General features: G+C 36.3%; 1 protein-coding gene across 1 annotated transcript; it reads right to left on the reverse strand.

Annotated features, from left to right (window-relative positions):
• Positions 1-523: 523 nt before the first annotated feature.
• On the reverse strand, positions 524-20465 carry LOC136412737 (uncharacterized). Its single transcript, XM_066395907.1, has 11 exons — positions 18997-20465; positions 4095-4264; positions 3890-4037; positions 3624-3837; positions 2674-3039; positions 2414-2620; positions 2220-2359; positions 2063-2162; positions 1736-2011; positions 1338-1678; positions 524-941 (listed from the first exon to the last, which is right to left on the reverse strand). Exons 1-11 carry the CDS (start codon positions 20068-20070, stop codon positions 801-803), a joined length of 3177 nt encoding a protein of 1058 aa, XP_066252004.1. The 5' UTR covers positions 20071-20465; the 3' UTR covers positions 524-800.
• Positions 20466-20713: the final 248 nt, after the last annotated feature.

Genomic DNA, 20713 nt, shown 5'->3' on the forward strand with positions numbered 1-20713 from the left:
GTTTTTTCTCGTGCATTTTCGGTTCCGCAGGATTTCGAAGAAATCGTTGAGCTACGCTCAACCTAAATTCGTGCTTGGCGTGAACCGTTACATTCAGTTGCCTGATAATCAGTCGACGATTAGAGCAAAACTTAAAAAAAAAAAATACACCTAAACGTCTTCCTCCAACTCGTCATATGTTGTGCAAAGTAACTTTTTTGGGGAAATAAAAAATCATTTCGGAATAAATTTCTTTAATTTGAAAAGGATTTTGATGCCTTTGCTTAAAAGTTTTTCCAATGGTTTGGGCGAGACAAAAAGATTAGTGCGGTGATTAGGGGCTAGGTAGGTACCTTGGGGTAAAGGCGAATATGGGTTGGGAATAGGTGCCAAATGGGTATTTTAGGGGTGTGGGGTGAACAGCCCCCCTAGTAGTAATATGTGACTGAATTTTTATTAGGAAAAGAAGATTTTTCAAACACGAAAAGTTGTATTCTAAAATTGTCAGTTGCTTTTCAATATGTAAACAAAGGAATGCCTTGTCCAGTTAAAAGAATAATTGAAAAATAAATAGTCTGTGTATAATATCAAGAGCAGTTTGCGCCATTATACTATGGAGTATTGACTATAAAAAAATGAAACTATCTTAATAACAATCCTACACAGTAACCACACAGTCTTATACAAAATATACAAATGTGATTTTTCCTTAATAAAGGAAATTGATATAACTACATTAAAATACTTTTATATACTGACTTAGTCAGTTTCTCTCTTATAATAAAAGAACTTTTATTTTTCAACAATTTAACAAGTCCCCGCTATAATTTTGTTTGTTCAGTCTTGTCGTCTTCGTCTAATATCGACGCCTCACCAACGTCATCGGTGTCCACGTTGTCGTATCTGCTGTTTCTGTCCTTTTCCGCTTGTTCGTTTTGATGATTTTTAATTTCTTTTAACAGCTAAAACCATTTACTTAAAACTCCTCCTTATATACAATGACCGGCAGAAAGTATGCACCATATGGAATTTTTTTATATGAATTTATCAGAAAATTTTATTCTTGGTAAAAGTTTGTACAAAACTTTATTGTTGGGTTTATCTTCTAATTCTAAACAAATTTTCATTATGCATCTTTCCTCTAAAATGAAAAATAAAGGTACTTACTCATAATTCCATTTTCATAATTTTCGAATTTGCCCCATATGAAATGAGATATACAAATTTTGTAAACTGAGTTTTGAATTTGCAGAAATGTACAAACTTTTAGCAAGAATAAAATTTTTTGTTAAATTCGAATTAAAAAAATTCATATGGCGCGTACTTTCTGCCGATCACTGTATAGTCATGAAACCAACCTCATTCATACTCTCACTCTTCATAGAGCTTGCTTTGCTGTTCCCGAAACTCGATCGGACCACGTCTGGCATTGGCAGATCATCATTGAGAGCTTTCACCGCAATGCTCAGAAATTTAGAGAAGTTTTCGCTGGAAATTTTGTTTTTTTTCTGTTTGTATAACATGTTTGTCCAGCTGTTGAGTATTTCCTCTCTAACTGTGCCGTATTGCTCCTCTTGGCCCTTGATTACTTTGGTTATGTGATGTAAAATGAACAATAAAGTGTCTTTTTTGGGGACTTCTTCTAATAATTGTAGTACGTGGTGTTTTATTGCAGATTTTAGGTAGGTCTCGGAGTTGTCTGAAAAATTGCATTATTAAAAATTTTTATCTTTTATAATAATGTTTCTATTCTTACCAGGAACAATCCTTAACACAGACTCCACAGTGTTGTCTAAGACTAGACAATCTTGGTCTTTTAAATATCTTCTCAAGGCATCCGTCAACTCATACACATCATTTCTATACTTATCCAATTCGCCTATTTTCTTCTTGTTCAATTTCTTCATTATTTTGTTCGTTTTGTCCGATGAGCCCGACTTTCTGTATAATTGTTCATAATATACGTGGGGCTCGATAAAGTCGACCAGTTTTTTTGTTACTTCGTCGATACTTAAACTAAGATTGCTTCCACCTAAAATATAAAAAATTAGGTTTGTGTAGAACTTAAAAAGGGGGAACTTACTGGTCTTTTGGCTGCTTCTCGAGCTATCTATGCTCCAGTCACTGTCTCGGGACGCCTGTCGCATTAAAGTACCCGTAGCTACCTTCTCGGAAATGCTTTCCTATCGAAAATCTCGAAATTAAGGGAGAACTTTGAGATTCATGTTTACTTTACTCACAAGCCTGGGCCGTATACCCAAAGTGCCCAATTCGGCCGGATATAAGTCGTAATATATTAGGAAAAAATCAAGTAGCCGCGTGGCATTTTGGCTTAGGCACACTATATCCCTGCATGACTCTATGATAGGGTGACTGTCCACTAAAAAGAATTTAGTTTGCTTATTTTTTTCCATTAATAGACCATAATACTTACCTCTGCTAACAGAAAACACTATGGATGGCCCCCAACACACCGCGAGGTTATACGCATCCATCTTGTTGTGCTCCTTAAATTTAACTACTTCTAACAAATGCCTCATTAATATCACGAAGGTTTCTAAATTCGCTTCGTGCAGGTTTTTGACTAGAATTGACCTAATTTTTTGATGCTCCTTCGAAGTAAATTTCTCAGGGTTTTGCTCTGTTAACATGAATAGTCGGAGTGAATTGTTTCAAAATTTCAAATCAACTTACTATTGATGCATTCCAATAGTCTATCACAAATTTCATGCGAAATCAAAGGCTCCTTCAACTCTCGGAAAAATAACTTCAAACTTCCGGTCAGCACATCCGGATCTTTGGCGTATTCATCGAGTATGTTTAAATTTTTCTTGTCGACTTCCAGCCGGATTTTCTGGATTACAGCCAAATTCCCAGAAGTTCTGTACAGGCCCAGGCTTTTGATGTTTTCAGGCCTCTGTAGCAGCTTAATTGCTTCTTTCACGAAGGCCGGCACTAGTTGATTAGTGGAATTTGCGATGTCTTTTAAGGTGTTTCCGAAAAACGGTTCCGGTTTGTAAATGCCTTTCTTTTCCAGGTATTCTTGACTGGCTCTTTTACCTAAAAAAAACGATTATGTAGTGTTCCGGAACTGTTGGGCAAAAGCGTTGAAATTAAGTGTTTAGGCGTTAATTTCAAGATTATTGACACCGTGACTTTTTTTGGTGAACAATTTATGTATAGAAATTTCGTTAATGCCGAATTATTTTTACAGAAACGTGATCCTTTTTTTATTTTTGGGTCAAATCAGGCTTTGTTCCGACTGAATAACAGCAATGCTATATTTCGACGTTGCCGTAGAAATTAGCTTGCAGTTGAAGTTAACAGCATATTAAAAATTTGGCCCACAAACCAGACTTTTCACATTAGATGAAGGAGAGTAGTCTCAAAGAGAGAACGAAGACAAAACTGAAATTGTGACGGAAAGACAGTGGTAAAAATAATGGCAATTCCTCATGATTTTAAGGTGGCAAATGGTTAAATTGTGGTTGTGATTTTTAATTAGTTGATCGACATTTGGACATTTTGTTCTATTGTGCTTGCATAAATTCGGCCGTTTTTGCCACATAAAATAGTCATGTATAGTACACATTTTCAATGCGTTTTAAGGGGTTTTGGCCTATCAAAATTGAGTTCTTTCTTACCCAACAATTTCCGAAGTGAGTGCATAAGCCCCACTTTCTGGTCTGTGATGTAAACCTGCACTTTCTCGTTCTCCATAAACTTCTTTGCGAATTCCAGCTTTTGAAATCTCAACACATACGTCACATTCCTCATGTCCTTTACCTCAATAACAGCGTATTCCTTGGATTTCTGGTACTTTACTGACTTTATGACGACGTTTCCGTACAATTTATCCTAAAACCACTTAAACTAATATTTCTCTCAATATATTTGCAATCGAACATACTTTGGTCCGAGCTTTCTGGTTGACTCTGTAAAACGTTTCGTCTTCGTACAGCAAACAGTCCTCCTTTACTTTAAAGATGACGGTGCGGTGGGATGTGGTGTCCATCTTCACCAAGCCGAGTACCTCGAAGTTTTTGGGGTTCGTAGGACTACAGTTAAGGTTAAATTGAAGCTTTGCGTCTCAGTGAAAGTGCAGTAAGTCTTACGTGGCATGTTTCCTTCTTCCAGCATCGAAATCCGTCGTTTTCGACTGTCGATGCTTGCGGATATCTGTAGTGTTGCCCCGGAATTCGACCTCTTCGTGGAGGGGGAATTTGTTGCATGGGGGGCGCGTGGTCTGGCTCTTAGAAGTATCGTTGAGGGTTTTCAAGAATTCCTGAAAACAAAATTAAAATTCATGGAATTCCGAATCGATAACAATGTAAAACCTGGATATTTTTAAGTATCTTAACAGTGATTTGGTTTATTCTTAGGTTGGGCAACCACAGCAATTTGCCTATGAGCTTATTATTATTCAGACTTGCGAGCTTGGACGCTAGAGAGAGCAGCATTTACCGAAGGGAATTTGAGGAAAAATTGGGAACCCGCATTGAGGCATGGCCACGTAAGAAGCTCAAAGGTGCGTTGCACGTTTTAAAAAATTGTTCTTTTTTGACTATAGACTAATGCAAGCTCTAATTGTTGAAACTTGAGGATTTGAAATCAATCTTCATAGGAAGCCTATGAATTGCACTTTCTTTCGCCTGTACGCGATATGAGCGGAATTTGATCCTTCACGAGATGTTTCGTTTTGGGTTAAATATAACGGTTGTAGGTGTTATTAGAAAAGCGGCATTACCGTACTGTGCAATAAGGCGCATTTTTTGTCCTGTAGTTATGAGTAATATTCAGTTTATTAAGTCCTTAACAACCACTCAACCGTGACAACACATCCGGGAAATATGGGAATTAATAGCGAACGAACACATGTTCACTCTATAATTTTTTTACCTCGCATTATCTTCTATTCCTATATTATGTAAAATTGCAATTACCGCAGAAGTGATTACCCCAGCGACCTGAATTTGTGAAAATGCGTCAATTTTAGTGATGTACTTACAATGAAATAAAAGGCTTGCCTTAGGTCGAAACACATGCGTTTCACTAAGGCCATCTTTGCCTTAACATGTGAAAAGGACGACTTATCGTTTGATTAAATTAAACTTGAATGATAAACGGCACGTTATGCAATGAACCAAACATTGAAACAATGCGAAAGCTCGACAGACATGGTATACGTTTTAAAAATACTGACGTATCTGAGTGCCATATGGGGAATAAAGTTATTTGTTATTCATAGGGATTGGGTGTCGGATGAGCTGATCTGCCATGCACAGGAACTGTTGAATTTAACGCATTGCGGGGCACCGTGGATTTCCACTCGTTGCCATGTTGAATCGAGAGGATTTTTAAAAGAGTCTCTATCAGTAATTTAGTTTTTATCTTTGAACGGGGACCGAACTAAATGTTTCCGCCAATTACCCCATCGACCGACATCCGTCGTTTTCTCTGGCAGCAGCATTATAACTCTCATTTCACACAATAAAGCAGCAACAATAGAATAACAAACGAATCCTAGAATTCCAGCGTAAATCGCGACAAATGTTGCACCGGAATTCTCTCACGTGCCGAAAACTTTCATTTTTTATACCCGAGCTGAGTGGGCGTTGATCTACTTAATCTAATCGTGCGTGCGACGCTGTATCGTGCGGTCGACATGGAACGCGCCCTTATGCTACGCCAATGTACAATGCCATTTTTTCCAGATATACCTGAAAAGATTTTAGTACCAGCTTTCCTCAAAAGAAGGCTGCCGTGCATAATAAAACTTTCACTCCTGTTCTTTGCAAGAACTAAAGTTCTGGTATATCTCCGTTAGGGCTGCAACGCCCCAGTAGAAGATCGATCTTGCTGTTTATCCAAATATTGCGCTTTAAAGGTGTCGATGGTCAATTAGCCAAATCGACGCTCGACGTGTACTTCGTTAGTGGAGTTCTTCATTTTGCAAACTCGACTGAAGTCCATTATTTAACAATGAAATTAATTACTTCGTAAGTTGTTAGTGAGTTTGCTGTTACAAGATCCGTTACAAATATCACCAATTTTAAATAAAAGCGGCACTAATCACGTTCGTTTTGCTTTTGGGTTTTTGCCTTGGACACCCGACCCCGTCCTTGTCAGCTATTATTGTCAAAAAGAATCGATTTGCTACAGCTATTAGCTGACTTTAGCTGAGCTACCAATTGTTCTTATTATCCCTTTTTTTACAGCCATTAGCGTAATGCATTGTGCGGTGGTAAAGGCAGAGCAGCTTCCAATTAATGGAAGGGCACGTAAACTGCGCTACTGTGTTACGCAACAATACCGAAGACGCATAAATTTTTTTTTTTCGTTTTAACGAGCTTATTGCGGTCAATAATTCCCATTTTCAACTGGCCTTTAGTGTTTCAACTTGGGCAATAACGGTGCTGTTTCGCATTACCTGCAATGTGACACTAGCAATTAAAAATTACCGCTCGTTGATTATTTTTAATTGTCCAGTGAGGAAATTAGATCATTCCATGATCATTCGCTGTTCTATTCTCCGTCGTTACATTTATGAAGTTTACGCAATGGAAATGGAAAATTTGCACCAAATTAATTAGTGAAGGACGCGTATTAGTGCGGGTGAACACGGAGTCGTGCTCCTCCTGAGTGAGATGCAGAAAATTAAAAGTTTATAACTGCGTTTCTATAAAGAGGTTTTTAAAATTGCCATTTCATTCCTTATTCAACGTTAATTTGAATCATGGTTTGGAAGTTACTTTCTATAGCCCATTAAAGCGCTAATCGAAGACTATAAATCAATGTTTTTTGAAGCAACATCTGAAATGTTAATATGGTTATTTGGCATGTAATTTGAATCTCTTCGGGATTACAACAATTGGCATTAAGGAACTGCTTTTTTACCGATATCAAAAACTTAAATTAGTAATGCTGATGTAGAAATCTGATCATTAGACACGTATTTTCTAGTAAAACAGCCACTGGTTTATAATGTTCAGTTACATTGCGTTGCTGTCATATACCTCGTTATGTACTTTAGGTTACGCCTATAGATCTATTCCTTTATATTTGACTTCTTATGAAAACCTAATGATAATGTTACAACGCGATTAAGGTACTAGTTTACTTAAGAAACATCATTCCTTTGTCTGATATGACAAAACCATCAAAATCTAGTTAACTTAAGCCAAAGGTCTAATTTTTGTTTAAACTGTTAACTACCCTTAATGATGCTCCTGTAGTATAAGTAGTCAAGACCCTTCCATTAAGATAGGCATTCGTAATTCAACATTCGTTCTTCGACATTCTTATTTAGTGTATAAAATCATTAATTATTGTTATTACAATTCCTACGTTCTGAATTTTGTGTTGTCTTATTTCCATTGGAAATATTAGTGAAGTAAAAAGTCGTTAGTGAGTTAGTGAATCGTCTCAATCCTGCCAAATCAAAAACGTGGTGTCGCCCACGTATAAAATACCGACTGGTGTCGCAACATTGCACTAGTGATAGTAATTTCCTTTATTGCCAACAAAATGATTTTATTATTACCAGCCAACGTCCCCAGTACCTACGAGGTTCTGAAACCTCCAAAGCCAGAAAATTCAGAGGAGCGGGGGCGGTAATGTCATTTCTGCGCATGCCAACATTTGTTTACATTTATCAGGTGATTGCGTACTTCAAAGCCTTATCAAATATATAAGATTAATGTAACTTTTCCACTCGTAAATTGCCAGCCAAATATCAAAAAAAGTATATATCCAGCATTGAATGCTTTTCGAGTGTTAGATCTGCAATGTTTCATTTTTCCGACTAGTACTGATCAGGAAGACCAGCAATATCTTAGACCATGGCGTGCTAAGGGTGGAAGTGGAAGCAAATCTGTCACAACGTTCATGGACCATTTAAGAACATTTGTAGCAAATGGATAAAGTGAGCAGAGCAGGAGTTTGGGTCCCATATAGTCTGTCCGAAGAAAACAAAGCTAACCGATCTACCACATGGAATTAATTGCCCGAACGGCACAAAAAGAAGCGTTTTTTGATCGCTTGATCACTGGGGACGAAAAATGGGTTCTGTATGATAATTCAAAACGCAAAAGGCAGTTGCTCTTTTCAAATGAATTGCCACGAAGTACTGCCAAGTCAGGTTTACATCCCGCAAAGGAGTTTTTGTGTGTTTGGTGGAATACTCACGGAATGGTTCATTTTGAAGTGCTGGAACCTGGACATACTGCCAAGGCAGAACTTTACCGTGAACAATCGGTTAGAGTAAATCAATCTTTAATCGAAACGTGTTACTCCGCAACAAGATAACGCAAGACTGCACTGCGCAAGACGAATTCTGGAAGAAATTCATGAATCGCGTGGAAGATACTTTCTCACCCATCAGACTTTCATTTATTCCAATCGCTACCACATTCTCTACGTGATAAAAAATTCAAAAATTTAGTGATATCCAAACTGTTCCCTCTAGATAATTCGCTCAAAAATTGATCATCTGCAGGGTATTAGTAAATAAGTGCGAAAGATTTTAATGTTTAATGTTTATTTGTTTGAATTTAATGTAAAAAATGATGTTACTTTCCGGTTCCACTCATATACATATGTAGATTCAAGTGAAGTAAAACACAGGGTGGCCCAAACTTAAAGTGCCAAATTTCGTCAGAATATTGTGTATTAAAAAATATTTTTAAAAACTCTACAACATTGGTCGAAAAATGCTTCGCAAAAAAATAAAAACCGTTCAAAGTGCATTTTTTTTATTGTCTGATAAACAGAAAAAAAATACAAACGTAAAAAAATTATTAATTAACTGGAAGTATTTTAAAATTATTGTTTCATCCGTTTCAATACATTTGTTGCACCTTTGGCTGACGGCCCTGGTAGTAGATTATTATTATTACATATTATTGTCTTAATAGATTTCTTTCTATGGAGAATGTTTATGGAACATGTTATCAAGCTATAGGGCCAGTGCATGCATATTGCTGCGGCTACTGGAACAGTCGCCCAAAGATGCAACCAATGGATTGAAGGGGTAGGAGGGGGCAATAATTTTAAGGCACTTTCAGTTAATCAATAATCTTTTTATGATTATGTTTTTTTTTGTTTATCCGACACTAATAAAAAAATGCTCTTCGAACGATTTTTATTTTCTTACTCGAGAATGGTGCATCGGAGAGAAAAATTGATACCCTGTATTTTCTTTATGAAGCATTTTTCGGCCAATGTTGTAAAGAGTTTTTTAAAATATTTTTAAATGTACAATATGCTGGTGAAGTTTGGCACTTTAACTTTGCGTTACTCTGTATAAAGGAATGTAAACAAATAAATAAATACATGTAAATTAATCAAGAGTTGGTGTTTTTTAAATGTCACATAAACAATCAAAAAAGAAAATTCACGTAGATGATGGTAAAAAAAATCCAAATTATAATTCTATTAGATGATAATTATTTTATAAAGTCTAGAAGGCCAAGTTCCAATCAATATTTGCCTGAACTGGTGGGCGTTGCGCGTTAAAACGTGTTAACGACACATGGCACAATAAGAAGTCCCCTTACATTTGAACACTAGAAATCGAAGAAAATTAAGAAAATATAAAAAAATTGCACAAGGCACCGTCGTAAAAGTCGAATAAATACGAAATAAACACGAAACGCGCAGTTTTGTGTTTGTTATTGTTGTGGCTACCATTAGTTTACATGTCGAGATAGATTAAGCCCTGCGAACTTAATGAGAATCGCGAATTAACAAACCATCACTAATTTGCAAAATTACGCCGCAAATTAAAAATGAGATTATACAGTTTAACGGATAACTGTGTACAGGCCTCGGTGTCAAGTTGAGCAACTAAACCAAAAACGAATGAAACGGGCAATGAATTTAAATAATATAGCATTTAAATTGGCCTCCCGGTAAAACATGTAACGGTGCCCTGTCGTTTACCTTTTTCCGGTGTAACGGCCCGACTTTTCTTGTAACATGCACGTACATCTAATTCACATGTTAAATATTATAATATGGCTAGATAAGAGCACTTAGCACCGAGTGTTCCTTTCAGGAAGCTGTTTAGAGACGGCGATGAAAGGCATTTTCATTGAGAGTTACCATTAAAAAACAATGGAAGAAACTTTACGGTTCGGGTTTCGCTTTCTTTTCAAATTATGCAATCCTTGATATTATGAATATTAAATCCGCATTTCCTTTAAAGTGTCGAGTGTTATCTTCAACACCACACGTAAGAAAAAAAGTAGAAAGTAATGCACGTCGAGGGGTTCGTGCTCTTAATTCGCGATCGCTATCAACCGACCCGTACAATGGAAGTAATGGTTATTAATTCCGAGAAATTGCTTTAATAATTGCCATTAATTTTAATCGCGAGCGGTTTTCGAGGAGCCGATTTTTCTTCGCCACCGCTCAACCAAAAAGTGTTACAAGTGCCCCGTTATTACAAAAATTGTTGCATAACCGCCCAAAATCCACCCAGAAGTCTTAGTGGTGCTTAAAGCGAGTTTTCAGAGCTGTGCGTGCTTATTCTATCGTGCACAAGGTTGGGAAATGTTATTTATTAGTTATACTGTTTGCCAAATCGCGGCCCATTTGTTTCGTTATTAGCATTTTTCTCAGGCAGAGGCAGAGAGAGTGAGGGACTGTTTCAAGAATCAAAGAACCAAACGAGAACAAGAACCGAGTGAATATGCACGCCTCAGGCGGATCGTTCGTTATTTTTCCCATCTTCGGAAGTGGCGCCTCACGCACCCTTATCGAGGGTGGTCGTCCGAGCCCTTACATACCTTCTGGTGGGTCACAATCAAACGTCGAATTCGGTTATTAATATCGAAAGTGTATTTTCGCCCAAGGATCGGCGGATTCCCGATAAATTTCTCATAGAAAGTCGTCTTGCCATATAGTCTAATCAATCTAAACCGCGTAATCGAAAGCTAATTCATTTTGGACGTTATTGAACAAATATGGATGTTCCATGTAAGCTAACGTCTACTTTCTATACATTATTTACCCATTTTTTACCCAACTCCAGGCCTCGATTTTGCCAAAAAAAAACAATAAAATTTATAACAAACTCAAACTGGAACGCATATGTTTATTTAACTTTATAGTTATAAATAAACCATCGGGTTCGCATTTGCATACATAAAGCCGCAATGCCCGTTTACGACACGCTGGTACATTATCTTCTTTACCATTCGAGTAGAATATATTTGTGCTGCTAATTATGATAATCGAGCTCGTTGCACAACGATTAGGATTTATGTAATTAGTGTCTTGAAAACTGAGTCATTTCAAATGGTTTCGTGCTGGTAATCATCACTTCGACAGTGCTATTTGAGTTTCCAATCAGGAGACTCAATTGCAATGAACGACGAAAGGTACTTTAGAACTAAAACAGTACTCTGAGTGACGATACGCAACTGCGTGTGACGATTTTCGTTCTTTCCAGCTTTGGCAAATAAAAAAGGGAAAAATGGGCTCCACTGGAAATAGCATATCTTTCTCTGTTTGGTCTGTACGAAGCAAAACAAGCATAAAACCTACTTTACGTCAATATACATACGCATGACTTAACTTCGATTTTTTCTTAGTTCGACATCACAACTAAGTCTTACCTCGAGTTCGTTTAATAAACACTGGGGAAGTCTGTTTTCCACTTCACACGACATTTTGGCATGTTATTGACGGGTTCACTATTAACACTATTTACTCCCGTTCGTTCCAGGAACACAGCTGTAAACAGGATATTTACCGGTTCACTCCGGGAATGCGCTTATAAATTTAGCATGAATTAAAACATTTTTGCATTAAACACATATTCTCAGTAAATTTCCAGTGACGCCTAAATATGGGAAAAATCAGAATAAGTTCGTTTTGATCGGAGTCTGCGCATGTCGCTCCTCTTAGTAATATTTTTCCCCGATTATGCTAATTCCCAGCTACGCCACTGCGACATTAAAGAGTTATTGCACTTTTATCTCTAAACTTTCTAATGAAAATACCACTCTGGATGTAGCTTGACCTATAATTAAAAATAATTAGTAGGTCAATGTGAACATTGCACATGCTCGGGTATAGTCAGATTATTGAGGAATTTATTCCACTTATCTATCTAGAAGGTGCCGTTACGTGCGTATGAAATATTACATTACTTATAGCGGTTCCAATAATTTATTCAAAATATAAAGATTCTGTGGACAATCGCTGGTTTAAGGCGTGTTAAACATACTTCAAACGTCCCTCAACTGGATTTATCAGTTATTGCCAAGGCCCTTAAGTACTCTTATCGAACTGCCACAGAGAGCAAATGCAGTTTTTGTGACCTTAATTTGAATGAAATCCCTTCATCGAAGTACGTAATCTGTAAATATGTATTTGGAGATTGGATTGTCATTACGTAAATCATTCGTAATTATTCATCTCTCTCTTCGATACGACACTTTTTACGGAAAACAAGATAAGACAATTAAACGATGTCTCCTTAGCTGGACGATTTAAAATTCAATTTTATTTAGATCAAGAGATCAAGCAAATAATGAGCCGTATACGTGCCTTTATTGACCTCTTATTCAACTGTTTTAGACAAGAAAACGTACTTCACAGTAAGTTTTCCACAAAAAGTAGTGGAAAAGTAATTAATTAGTTTGAATTTTTCACTACAGCAGGAAAGGAATCAAGAGGCTTCTCATTGACGTATCACTTTCAGGCCATTTTATTCATAATCGCGTTGCCTTGTGTCAATGATTTGACGTTTTTTGACATCAAATGATTTGTCTTTTGTGTTTTTTCCGTCAAAAACCTGGTTAAAGGTATTAGCAATTAAATAGAAATTATTTAAATAATTCAGTTTTAACGATCTTTAAACGTATAATTTGAAACAATAAAATTACTAATCGTCGGAAAATTATCAAAGTGTTAATGACATAGTGACTTCCAAATCGCCTTGTCCTGCAACTGCGAGAATACAACTAAGTCCTGTTTGTTTCAACCTTCAAATACCTTATTAAGGGCTCGTTTTATTGCGTTTTTAATGCATAGAGAAATACAAAACGTAACATATGCACAATATGTATATACATGGTCGGAAAATTTTGAGGTTATATAGAAAATCTGGATACCTTTAGAAGATAGAGAAAAACGAATAGACCAATCTCGATATCTTTTTTAGAGTCCAATTGACTGATTGAATATTTTGGAAAACCGCGAAAAGCGAACTTTTGCTCCTATCGCAAAAGCAAAAAATGATGGAACACTTTTGATCGCTCCACTAGATCGACCCCCAAAAAGACATAAAAAGCGATGATTTTGATGATTTTCTTTGTTCTATTTCCTATAGTTACCGAGATTCCCTACATAAACATTGCAATTTGCTCACTCTGTTCATTATATTTATCACTATTCATTATTATTATCACGTATACAGAATGTTCCAAATTTGAGGCTCAACATTATGATTTCATAAACCGTAAAAGAATCTTGTCTAAGTCTTCTTGTCTAAGTGGGAGCAAAGTCGTACGTTTGGTCAGTTGTTAAATTTTTGCAATTTAACCCAGGAAAACTGGAAGTTACAATATTCGTAGTTATTTTTTCCAAATAATAATTTTAACACAGCAATTTATTGAAACGAAAATTCAGGTCCGTATTAGAAAAAACTAACTATTAATATCTTCCTAAAAGTGTCCTCAAAAAAATTCAACAATACAATCAGGAAAATTGTTTGATTAAAACTGAAATTTAATATCTCTCGAAATACGCAACTTTGCCCTTCATTTAAACGAGGTCATGTCTCTCAGGGTTACTAAAATCACATTGGCAAGTCTCAAATTGGGACCCTCTGTATACGTTGGCGGCAATATTTGTTTGCATAGGTAAACATGTGCTTAATAATTATTGCGAAATAAATCTGGATAACATCATATGTAGAGATTAAATAGAGATTTCGATAGCTTTATTACAAGAAACATGTTCCTTCTCAATGTAAACACTTCATTGTGTTTATAGTCTTTTCCCAGAAAGCAACTTTTTGATCCAGTTTTAATGTAACCATAGTTAATATAATTTATACTGGTTAAGATACGTGATACCTTTAAAGCTAGTTTTTCTAGGAAATATATATTTGCATACACATATAGCATATACTTACTGAGTAATTGAGCTTTGATCGATTGTATTGTTTAAGTTACAGCTATAGCGCATTTAATCATTTTTTATAGTTGTGATATATTCTCAAAAAACTCTCACACGGTTTAACTAACTTCAGGCAACTTATGTGAATAAAGGCATTTACTCATAATTCAGAAATAACACAAATTGTAGATATTGTTATATCACAAGCGATTTTTGTTACTTGTCCAACGGAAATTGCGACTTACGAAACATCTTTATCTTCAAACCTGAATAAATAATAGTAACCGTAGGGATTAGGATTAGGGCTTTTGCAAAGTTATCAACAAACATCTTAGTTGCTTTAACCGCGCATTACAGACGAGATTAAAGTGCAACAACATCAGCACAACTCTGGCTCAAAGCACCTTAATTGGACCACACAATTTATCAGCTGATAAGATCTAATAGCACAGTTTCAAGAAGGAAAACCGCAAAACGCGATATTTTTGAAGCGATTCGAAACGCAGATCATCAACCGCTCTTTCGACACCGTCAACACCGCCGCGCCGCCGACGCCAAACAAAACCCGATTCACACTAAATGTTTAGGTTGATTTTCATTTTGTTTATTTCCTTTTACAGTTTAGTTTACATCTCCGCGAGACTTATTGTACGCCGCCGTACGCGAACGTGGTGCAATTCAAAATAAAAAGCTCGACATGCGCAACGCGCCCCCATTTTTCACTCTTATGCACGATTTATGATTCGTAGAGTTGTTTGTTAACGACGTCAGTTTTTCGATAGGTACTGCGGTGCCCGAGATTTAAGTTGCATTGGTAAATAACACCGAACTCTAGACAACTTTGTCAAGAGGAAAATTGCCATAGAACGATTCAATTAAGGCAAAGCATCGGCCAGTTTCAGGGTTTCTATATCACTTTTCCCTCATATGAAATTGCCAGTACTTTGATCTGTTAACGCTTTGTGAAAATACCATTTATCCATACATTGTTGGGCTAGTTTTAGAGGTTTTGATGAGAGTTTTCCTCCTTGTCACCATCTGATTCCCATGAAACCACCTAAGGATGGCGTTCACATTAGCCAGAAAGCTCAAATAGGCCTCCATTAACCTTGCACGTCTCTTCGATAAATAAATTGTCTTTGCAGATATGATTACCGTGTGTTATTATTATGTTTAAAGTGATTGGCCTTGTTAAAACTGATAGAGGCGAATCGCAAACGCTTTAATTATGTGACGTTACAAATTTAAAAAATAATAACACAACAGGAAGGAGAAAACGAGGCAAATTGTTTAAATTTCCACACATTAGAGTTTGGTAAATTAATAATGTCTCCCAATAAAAGTACAACAAAGTGCCTGGAAATTCCACATTTTAATTATTTAAATTTGGAATTTTTAGCGTTCACACAGAAGTAGGTACACAGAAGGGGGAGGGGGATATAAAGTGATAAAGTAATAAAATAATAAAATAATAAAATGGAAATTTGTAAACAAATCTGCTTTGTAAAACATTCACTTTCATTATTGCTTGCAAATTAATATTTTCAAATTTTTACTTCATATTCATTTCGGTCCTATCTTTTCAGACCTTTTTTTTCTGTTTCTTCTGAATTTCGGTATTGTATATTGCGTTATATTATTAATATCTATCTTATTTTTTATGTACCTTGAAATGTAGTTATACTGCCGACTTCTATCTACATACACATCTATCTATCGATCCATTTTGTAATTTTATTAGTTAAAAATTTAGCGATAAAGCGAGATAAGTTTCTCCCACATTGTCCAATTCATTGACATTTAACCTGAACGCATTCATTATGAAACAAACACAAACTTTATTGTCACATAAACTGATAACATCGTCTCTTTTAGTGGTCATTTTCTAGGATCATCTTATTGCGTGTGTGTGTGTGTGTGTGTGTGTGTTTGTCTAAAATTTCTAAACCGCACCCACTCACTGCATCTCCCATTGTCACGTGAATGTGTTCGGAACAACAGAAAAAAATCTGATAAAGCCTGAAAGCCTATTATTATCTCATAAATTACTGTCGAAACCTCAAGTGTTAAGCACACGGTGAAGAGGCTTACACTTGGGGCCGTTTTGGTGATAACGACCGAGACAGCCTGATTATATCACTGCATATACTTTACGACCACCTGTACAATTATTGCTAAATAAGGAAATCTTAATAAACGGTCGTTGGAAAAAAATGGCTTTGGGAGATCGATGAATCAATCAAGAACTTTGATATCTGGACGAGTTGAAATTTACCGTTACAGCTTGATAAGAACCGAAGAAGGTTGCGACAAAGTTCTTGAAGGAATTTCCTTTCAACAATATGTAATTATTTAAATAAGGTGCAAATTTGTGTTCTCAGGCCGAATGTTAGGAATTTCAGTCACACTATACGTGCACTTTCGCTCATATAATATGCCACACGACAGGTCTAAATTAGGCATTTTCGAGTGCCCATTGTTTGCCTTAGTATCTCACAAAAAAAAGCTTAAAAAATGTTAATATACAGTTTACTCACGTTGCATTCCGTTAGCAGTGACAATAATGACTTAACCAGGCAATATAATGAACTGTTAAATCTACATACAAGTGCGTTACAAAACATTCTTCAACTATCATAGAGAGTAATGCAACAAAAATCTCTTCCATGACAGCTGCAAAGGCAGGGATCAATTCATACTTTTAAGCGTTTAATAAGTGAAAAATACTTTTTTTATATATATCTAATAAATGTATGTCGTGTTTCACACATGGTGTTGTGTAACCATAGCTAATGAAACCCATCAGTACCGAGACATGTGAGTGTAAAAGCAACACCATGAAGTGATTATGATTTAAATAATATAATGACAGTTTAACACTTTTAGTCGAGTGAAATTGCGAAGGCATTTTCACTCGTTGGTACCACCGGTACCCACAGTTCTTTTAATCCTATGCATGTTTGGAAAATATCTTCGAATTCGGGGATTTTGCCTACTCATTGTGAATTAAATACCTAACACCAAGGCGGTATAATACCGAGCTTCTAAGTCAGGCAACCAGCTAAAAAAGCGACTAGATTTGATTGTAACGATATTGCCACATATGCTTTGGGACGATCAGGTAATTTATTGTAGTTTTTCGTTTTGAAGATCAATGACGATTATTAAAGAAAAACGCAAACGTATACAATGTATGTTTATCATGGTGAGTCAAAAGGTCTCAAGACTATAGTTTTTTTGCAAAATAACCCAAGGGATTTTTTTATATATTCTATAATCAGCCCGTGTAAGAAAAATAAAAGTATATTAGTTAAGTATTATTTGTGATAATAACTGTTATAAACATAAATATTCAGTAGTAAATTAAAAAAAATTGTATTTACCATTGTGTCAGGAATTGCATATCGAACTAACATTTACTCTTGACGCGATGGTGAAGGAATTATCTCCAAAAAACTGTTAAAACGATTATTAAGTACTATTAATATTTATATTCTTGATTTGTACAAAAGCTTACTCAGATCAGATACAGAGAAGCTTCTTTCAAAGCAAATCATTAGATAAGGGGAAACTTTTTGTCTATTAGAAATTTTGATACCGTGTATTACGACTTTACTGCGGTCGTAAGGGAAATTTTGAATTTTGGAATTACGTATTAAGTACCCCCAAAAAGATTCTCCCAAATTGAAATTTAATAGTATTCCAATAGGTGCGATAATCTACCAATTCAATCAGCTATTTTTTCTATATCCGGCATCTACGTACCGATTTTGGAAGAAGACTGAAATGACGCAAATCCGGTCAACAATAACAGTGACTCAATACATATTTTTCAATATCCAGAAAAGGCAATAGCGTATGTGCCCTGATTCAGGTTAGTTCAGGTTAGGATATTTTGGCACCTCTAACGCATACAAAAATAGTTCCATAAATCCTTTCGCTAAGTTCATCAGTAAAATACCGGGGAAAAAGTGGAGATAAGGATGGTTTTTCAGAAACCCTGACAATGAAATAAAATCTCAAAGTTTACGCAAATGCTTATGACGAATTAAGTTCAAGGAAGTATTTGCGTAAAAATAACTAAAAACAAGAATATGACAAACTGGGGGTTTCGTTATCGTTTTGCATTTTTATGGAAGATAAAATAATGTCGTCTGCACGGATAAATTTTTACTGTTTATTGATACAGCTTTTAATAATAAATAAAGTCTCTGTCCGAGGGTTTAATAGGGTTATTAATAAACTATAAATAAGAATATTTAATGCATTGGCAAGTGAAAGTTATTAACAATAAGTTCCAAAAGAATAATAACTCTTTCTTCGCGCGTGTAACTTTGTACAATTCCCTGAAGTGGTCTTCAAGCAGATTTCTATTGAATTACAATGTTGCTTCCGGATGAATAAAAATGACTAGATTCTTTTGAATTTTCTTTAGTGCGTTGAGTCCCAAAAATAACCTAATAAAAACTCCAATGTTAAAAGATTCTTGGTCATAACTCTTTGCTGAACCACTGATTTAAACACTACGTAATACTTAGACTTGACGTGTCTAGTTCCAATATTGCATAAAAACTATGCTAATGTGATTAATTACTTATTTTTCCCGTCTACTATAAGGTGCCTTAAATGAGCTATCATTAACTTATCAGAACGTAAAATAAATACTAAGCAAAGATGTCCTAAATAAACATCATTTTTTTCATTTTGTTGCAGTCTTGTTGTAGTCTAATCGTCTTATTATTGCGTGCGTGATGTTGCAATTTTGCATGAACGATTCAAAAATCCAAACATTGCGTTTCCTGGTACAGATGTGTAGTTTTATTACTGTGCCTAATGTAAACGCAATAATATGATTCAGTTCAGTGACTTAAATTAAAGTTTTACCTTTTCTTCCATTATGTCCTCAAACTCTCCAACGCATTCCTCCATCAATTCAGTCATCCAAAATACAATATCGTTCCTCAGCTTCTTTATGAAGCGTTCTCCATCTTCGAGCACCAAATTCTCCGTTCTCACGTACAATTCCTCTACTATACCCTCCTCAAATTCCATACTCAACACTGATTCTTCAGCAAAACTAATGTTCATTACTGGCATTTTATCGTAAGGATTATCAACCATTTCCGTTTCTCGATGGTCATCACAAGAAATAACTATGGCGCTATTGTAGCTATGAGGTCTTTGTATCGCATCCCTGTCTTCGACAAACCTCAAAGGTACTGAGTACCTTCGAGAGTTATCCAACATGCTAATCCTGCTCTTTGGTATTGGAATGTCTTTGGGATCTTGGTCTATGCTAGGCTCCAGCTCCTCGATAAAGGCGCCAATCGTACTATCTTTGGTGATTTTTTGGTTAAGTGCTTGCGGGTTGATTTGGAAGTCTCCAAAACTGCTAGAGCTATCGCTTAAACCCTTATCGTTGACCAGTTCCTCGCAATCATAATCTTCATCGCTGTAAGTCGCAGCTGCTCCGATAACGTTTTCCAAGTATTGGATGGTCTGAAAGACGTCTTCTTCAAGCTTCAGGGAATCCATTGAGCCGTAGATGGGTTGATTTCGGGGAATAATGTTTTCGTAAATGGTGTCAATGGTTTTGGGTCTCAGGGGTAAATTTTCGTATAGCGGAGCCGCTTTGCTGGCTCTAGGTGTGGCCACAGGTTTCTTTCTGGTTCTTTTAGGGTTTCTCTCTTCGTCCAAATCGGTAACTTGACGTCCACTTTCGCTCGTAGAGCTCACCATTTCACTTGGTTTCACAGAATTTTCATTCGAACAATCCCAAATATTCACGTATTGCCCGTCTTCTCCATCATCTTCTGCGGTACTCGTCATGTTTCGCACACCGCGATTGTTTTCGCGGCGGTAATTATATTCTGATTCAAAGGTATCTTCGTAATACTCGATACTGAATCTAAGCGTTCTCAACCATGATTTCAGTATAATATCACGGTCCGACGTCATTTTGTTAGTCACCTCCTTAGCGGCTAGAATGAGATCGGAAACCACATCCTTTCGTCGTCGTACCGAGCGCGGAAAAAGCACTTTTCCGGATCCATTTGTTTCGGTACCTGAACCAAACCTGAACGACCCGATATTGGCGCGTAACTATTTATTTAGCAAGAGGTTCTAAACTGAATCCAAAACATTCCGGCACCCATAATTAAATTGATTAAATACATGGCCCAATCACGTCAAGCGCGAAAAGCGATTGTTTTTCGAATTCGGCGGAAATGCGCACGACTTGTACTTGTGGGTACCATGGTTCGTATTCGTAGCAGATATTTATTTAAATGTAATATCTCTTGTTTTCATGCGGTTTCCGAGCAAAACCCGAACGCAACTCATTGATAAGAATTTTTCAGAACGTGTGAGCTGGTACATAAAAGACACTCCCATCAGCCAATGAGTTAGTCATTTATTTATATGAAGCAAGGGTTTTGAAAAGTTCAATTGGTTAGGAGAGAATTAAGTACGTAGTCGGATAAATGCAGTAATATGTCGATTAAGTGGTTTAATTAACCGACAACAGGCCGGAGCCTATTTTATGTTGGCGGGACCACGAGGTTTGACACCAGGAGTTTTCTCTAATCGAAATGAGTCAAAC

Source organism: Euwallacea similis, chromosome 12 (genome assembly GCF_039881205.1).
Source record: "Euwallacea similis isolate ESF13 chromosome 12, ESF131.1, whole genome shotgun sequence".
Classification (NCBI taxonomy): Eukaryota; Metazoa; Arthropoda; class Insecta; order Coleoptera; family Curculionidae; genus Euwallacea; species Euwallacea similis.

Bases quoted from the DNA above. Each gene is read 5' to 3' on its own strand.
- LOC136412737 (XM_066395907.1), bottom strand. From the start codon at position 20,070: ATGACGTCGGACCGTGATATTATACTGAAATCATGGTTGAGAACGCTT. The intron at 4,265-18,996 runs GTAAAACTTTAA...TTTTGTTTTCAG, and splicing joins AGGACATAATGGAAGAAAAG to GAATTCTTGAAAACCCTCAA. The intron at 2,012-2,062 runs GTAAGTTCCCCC...TTTATATTTTAG, and splicing joins GAGAAGCAGCCAAAAGACCA to GTGGAAGCAATCTTAGTTTA.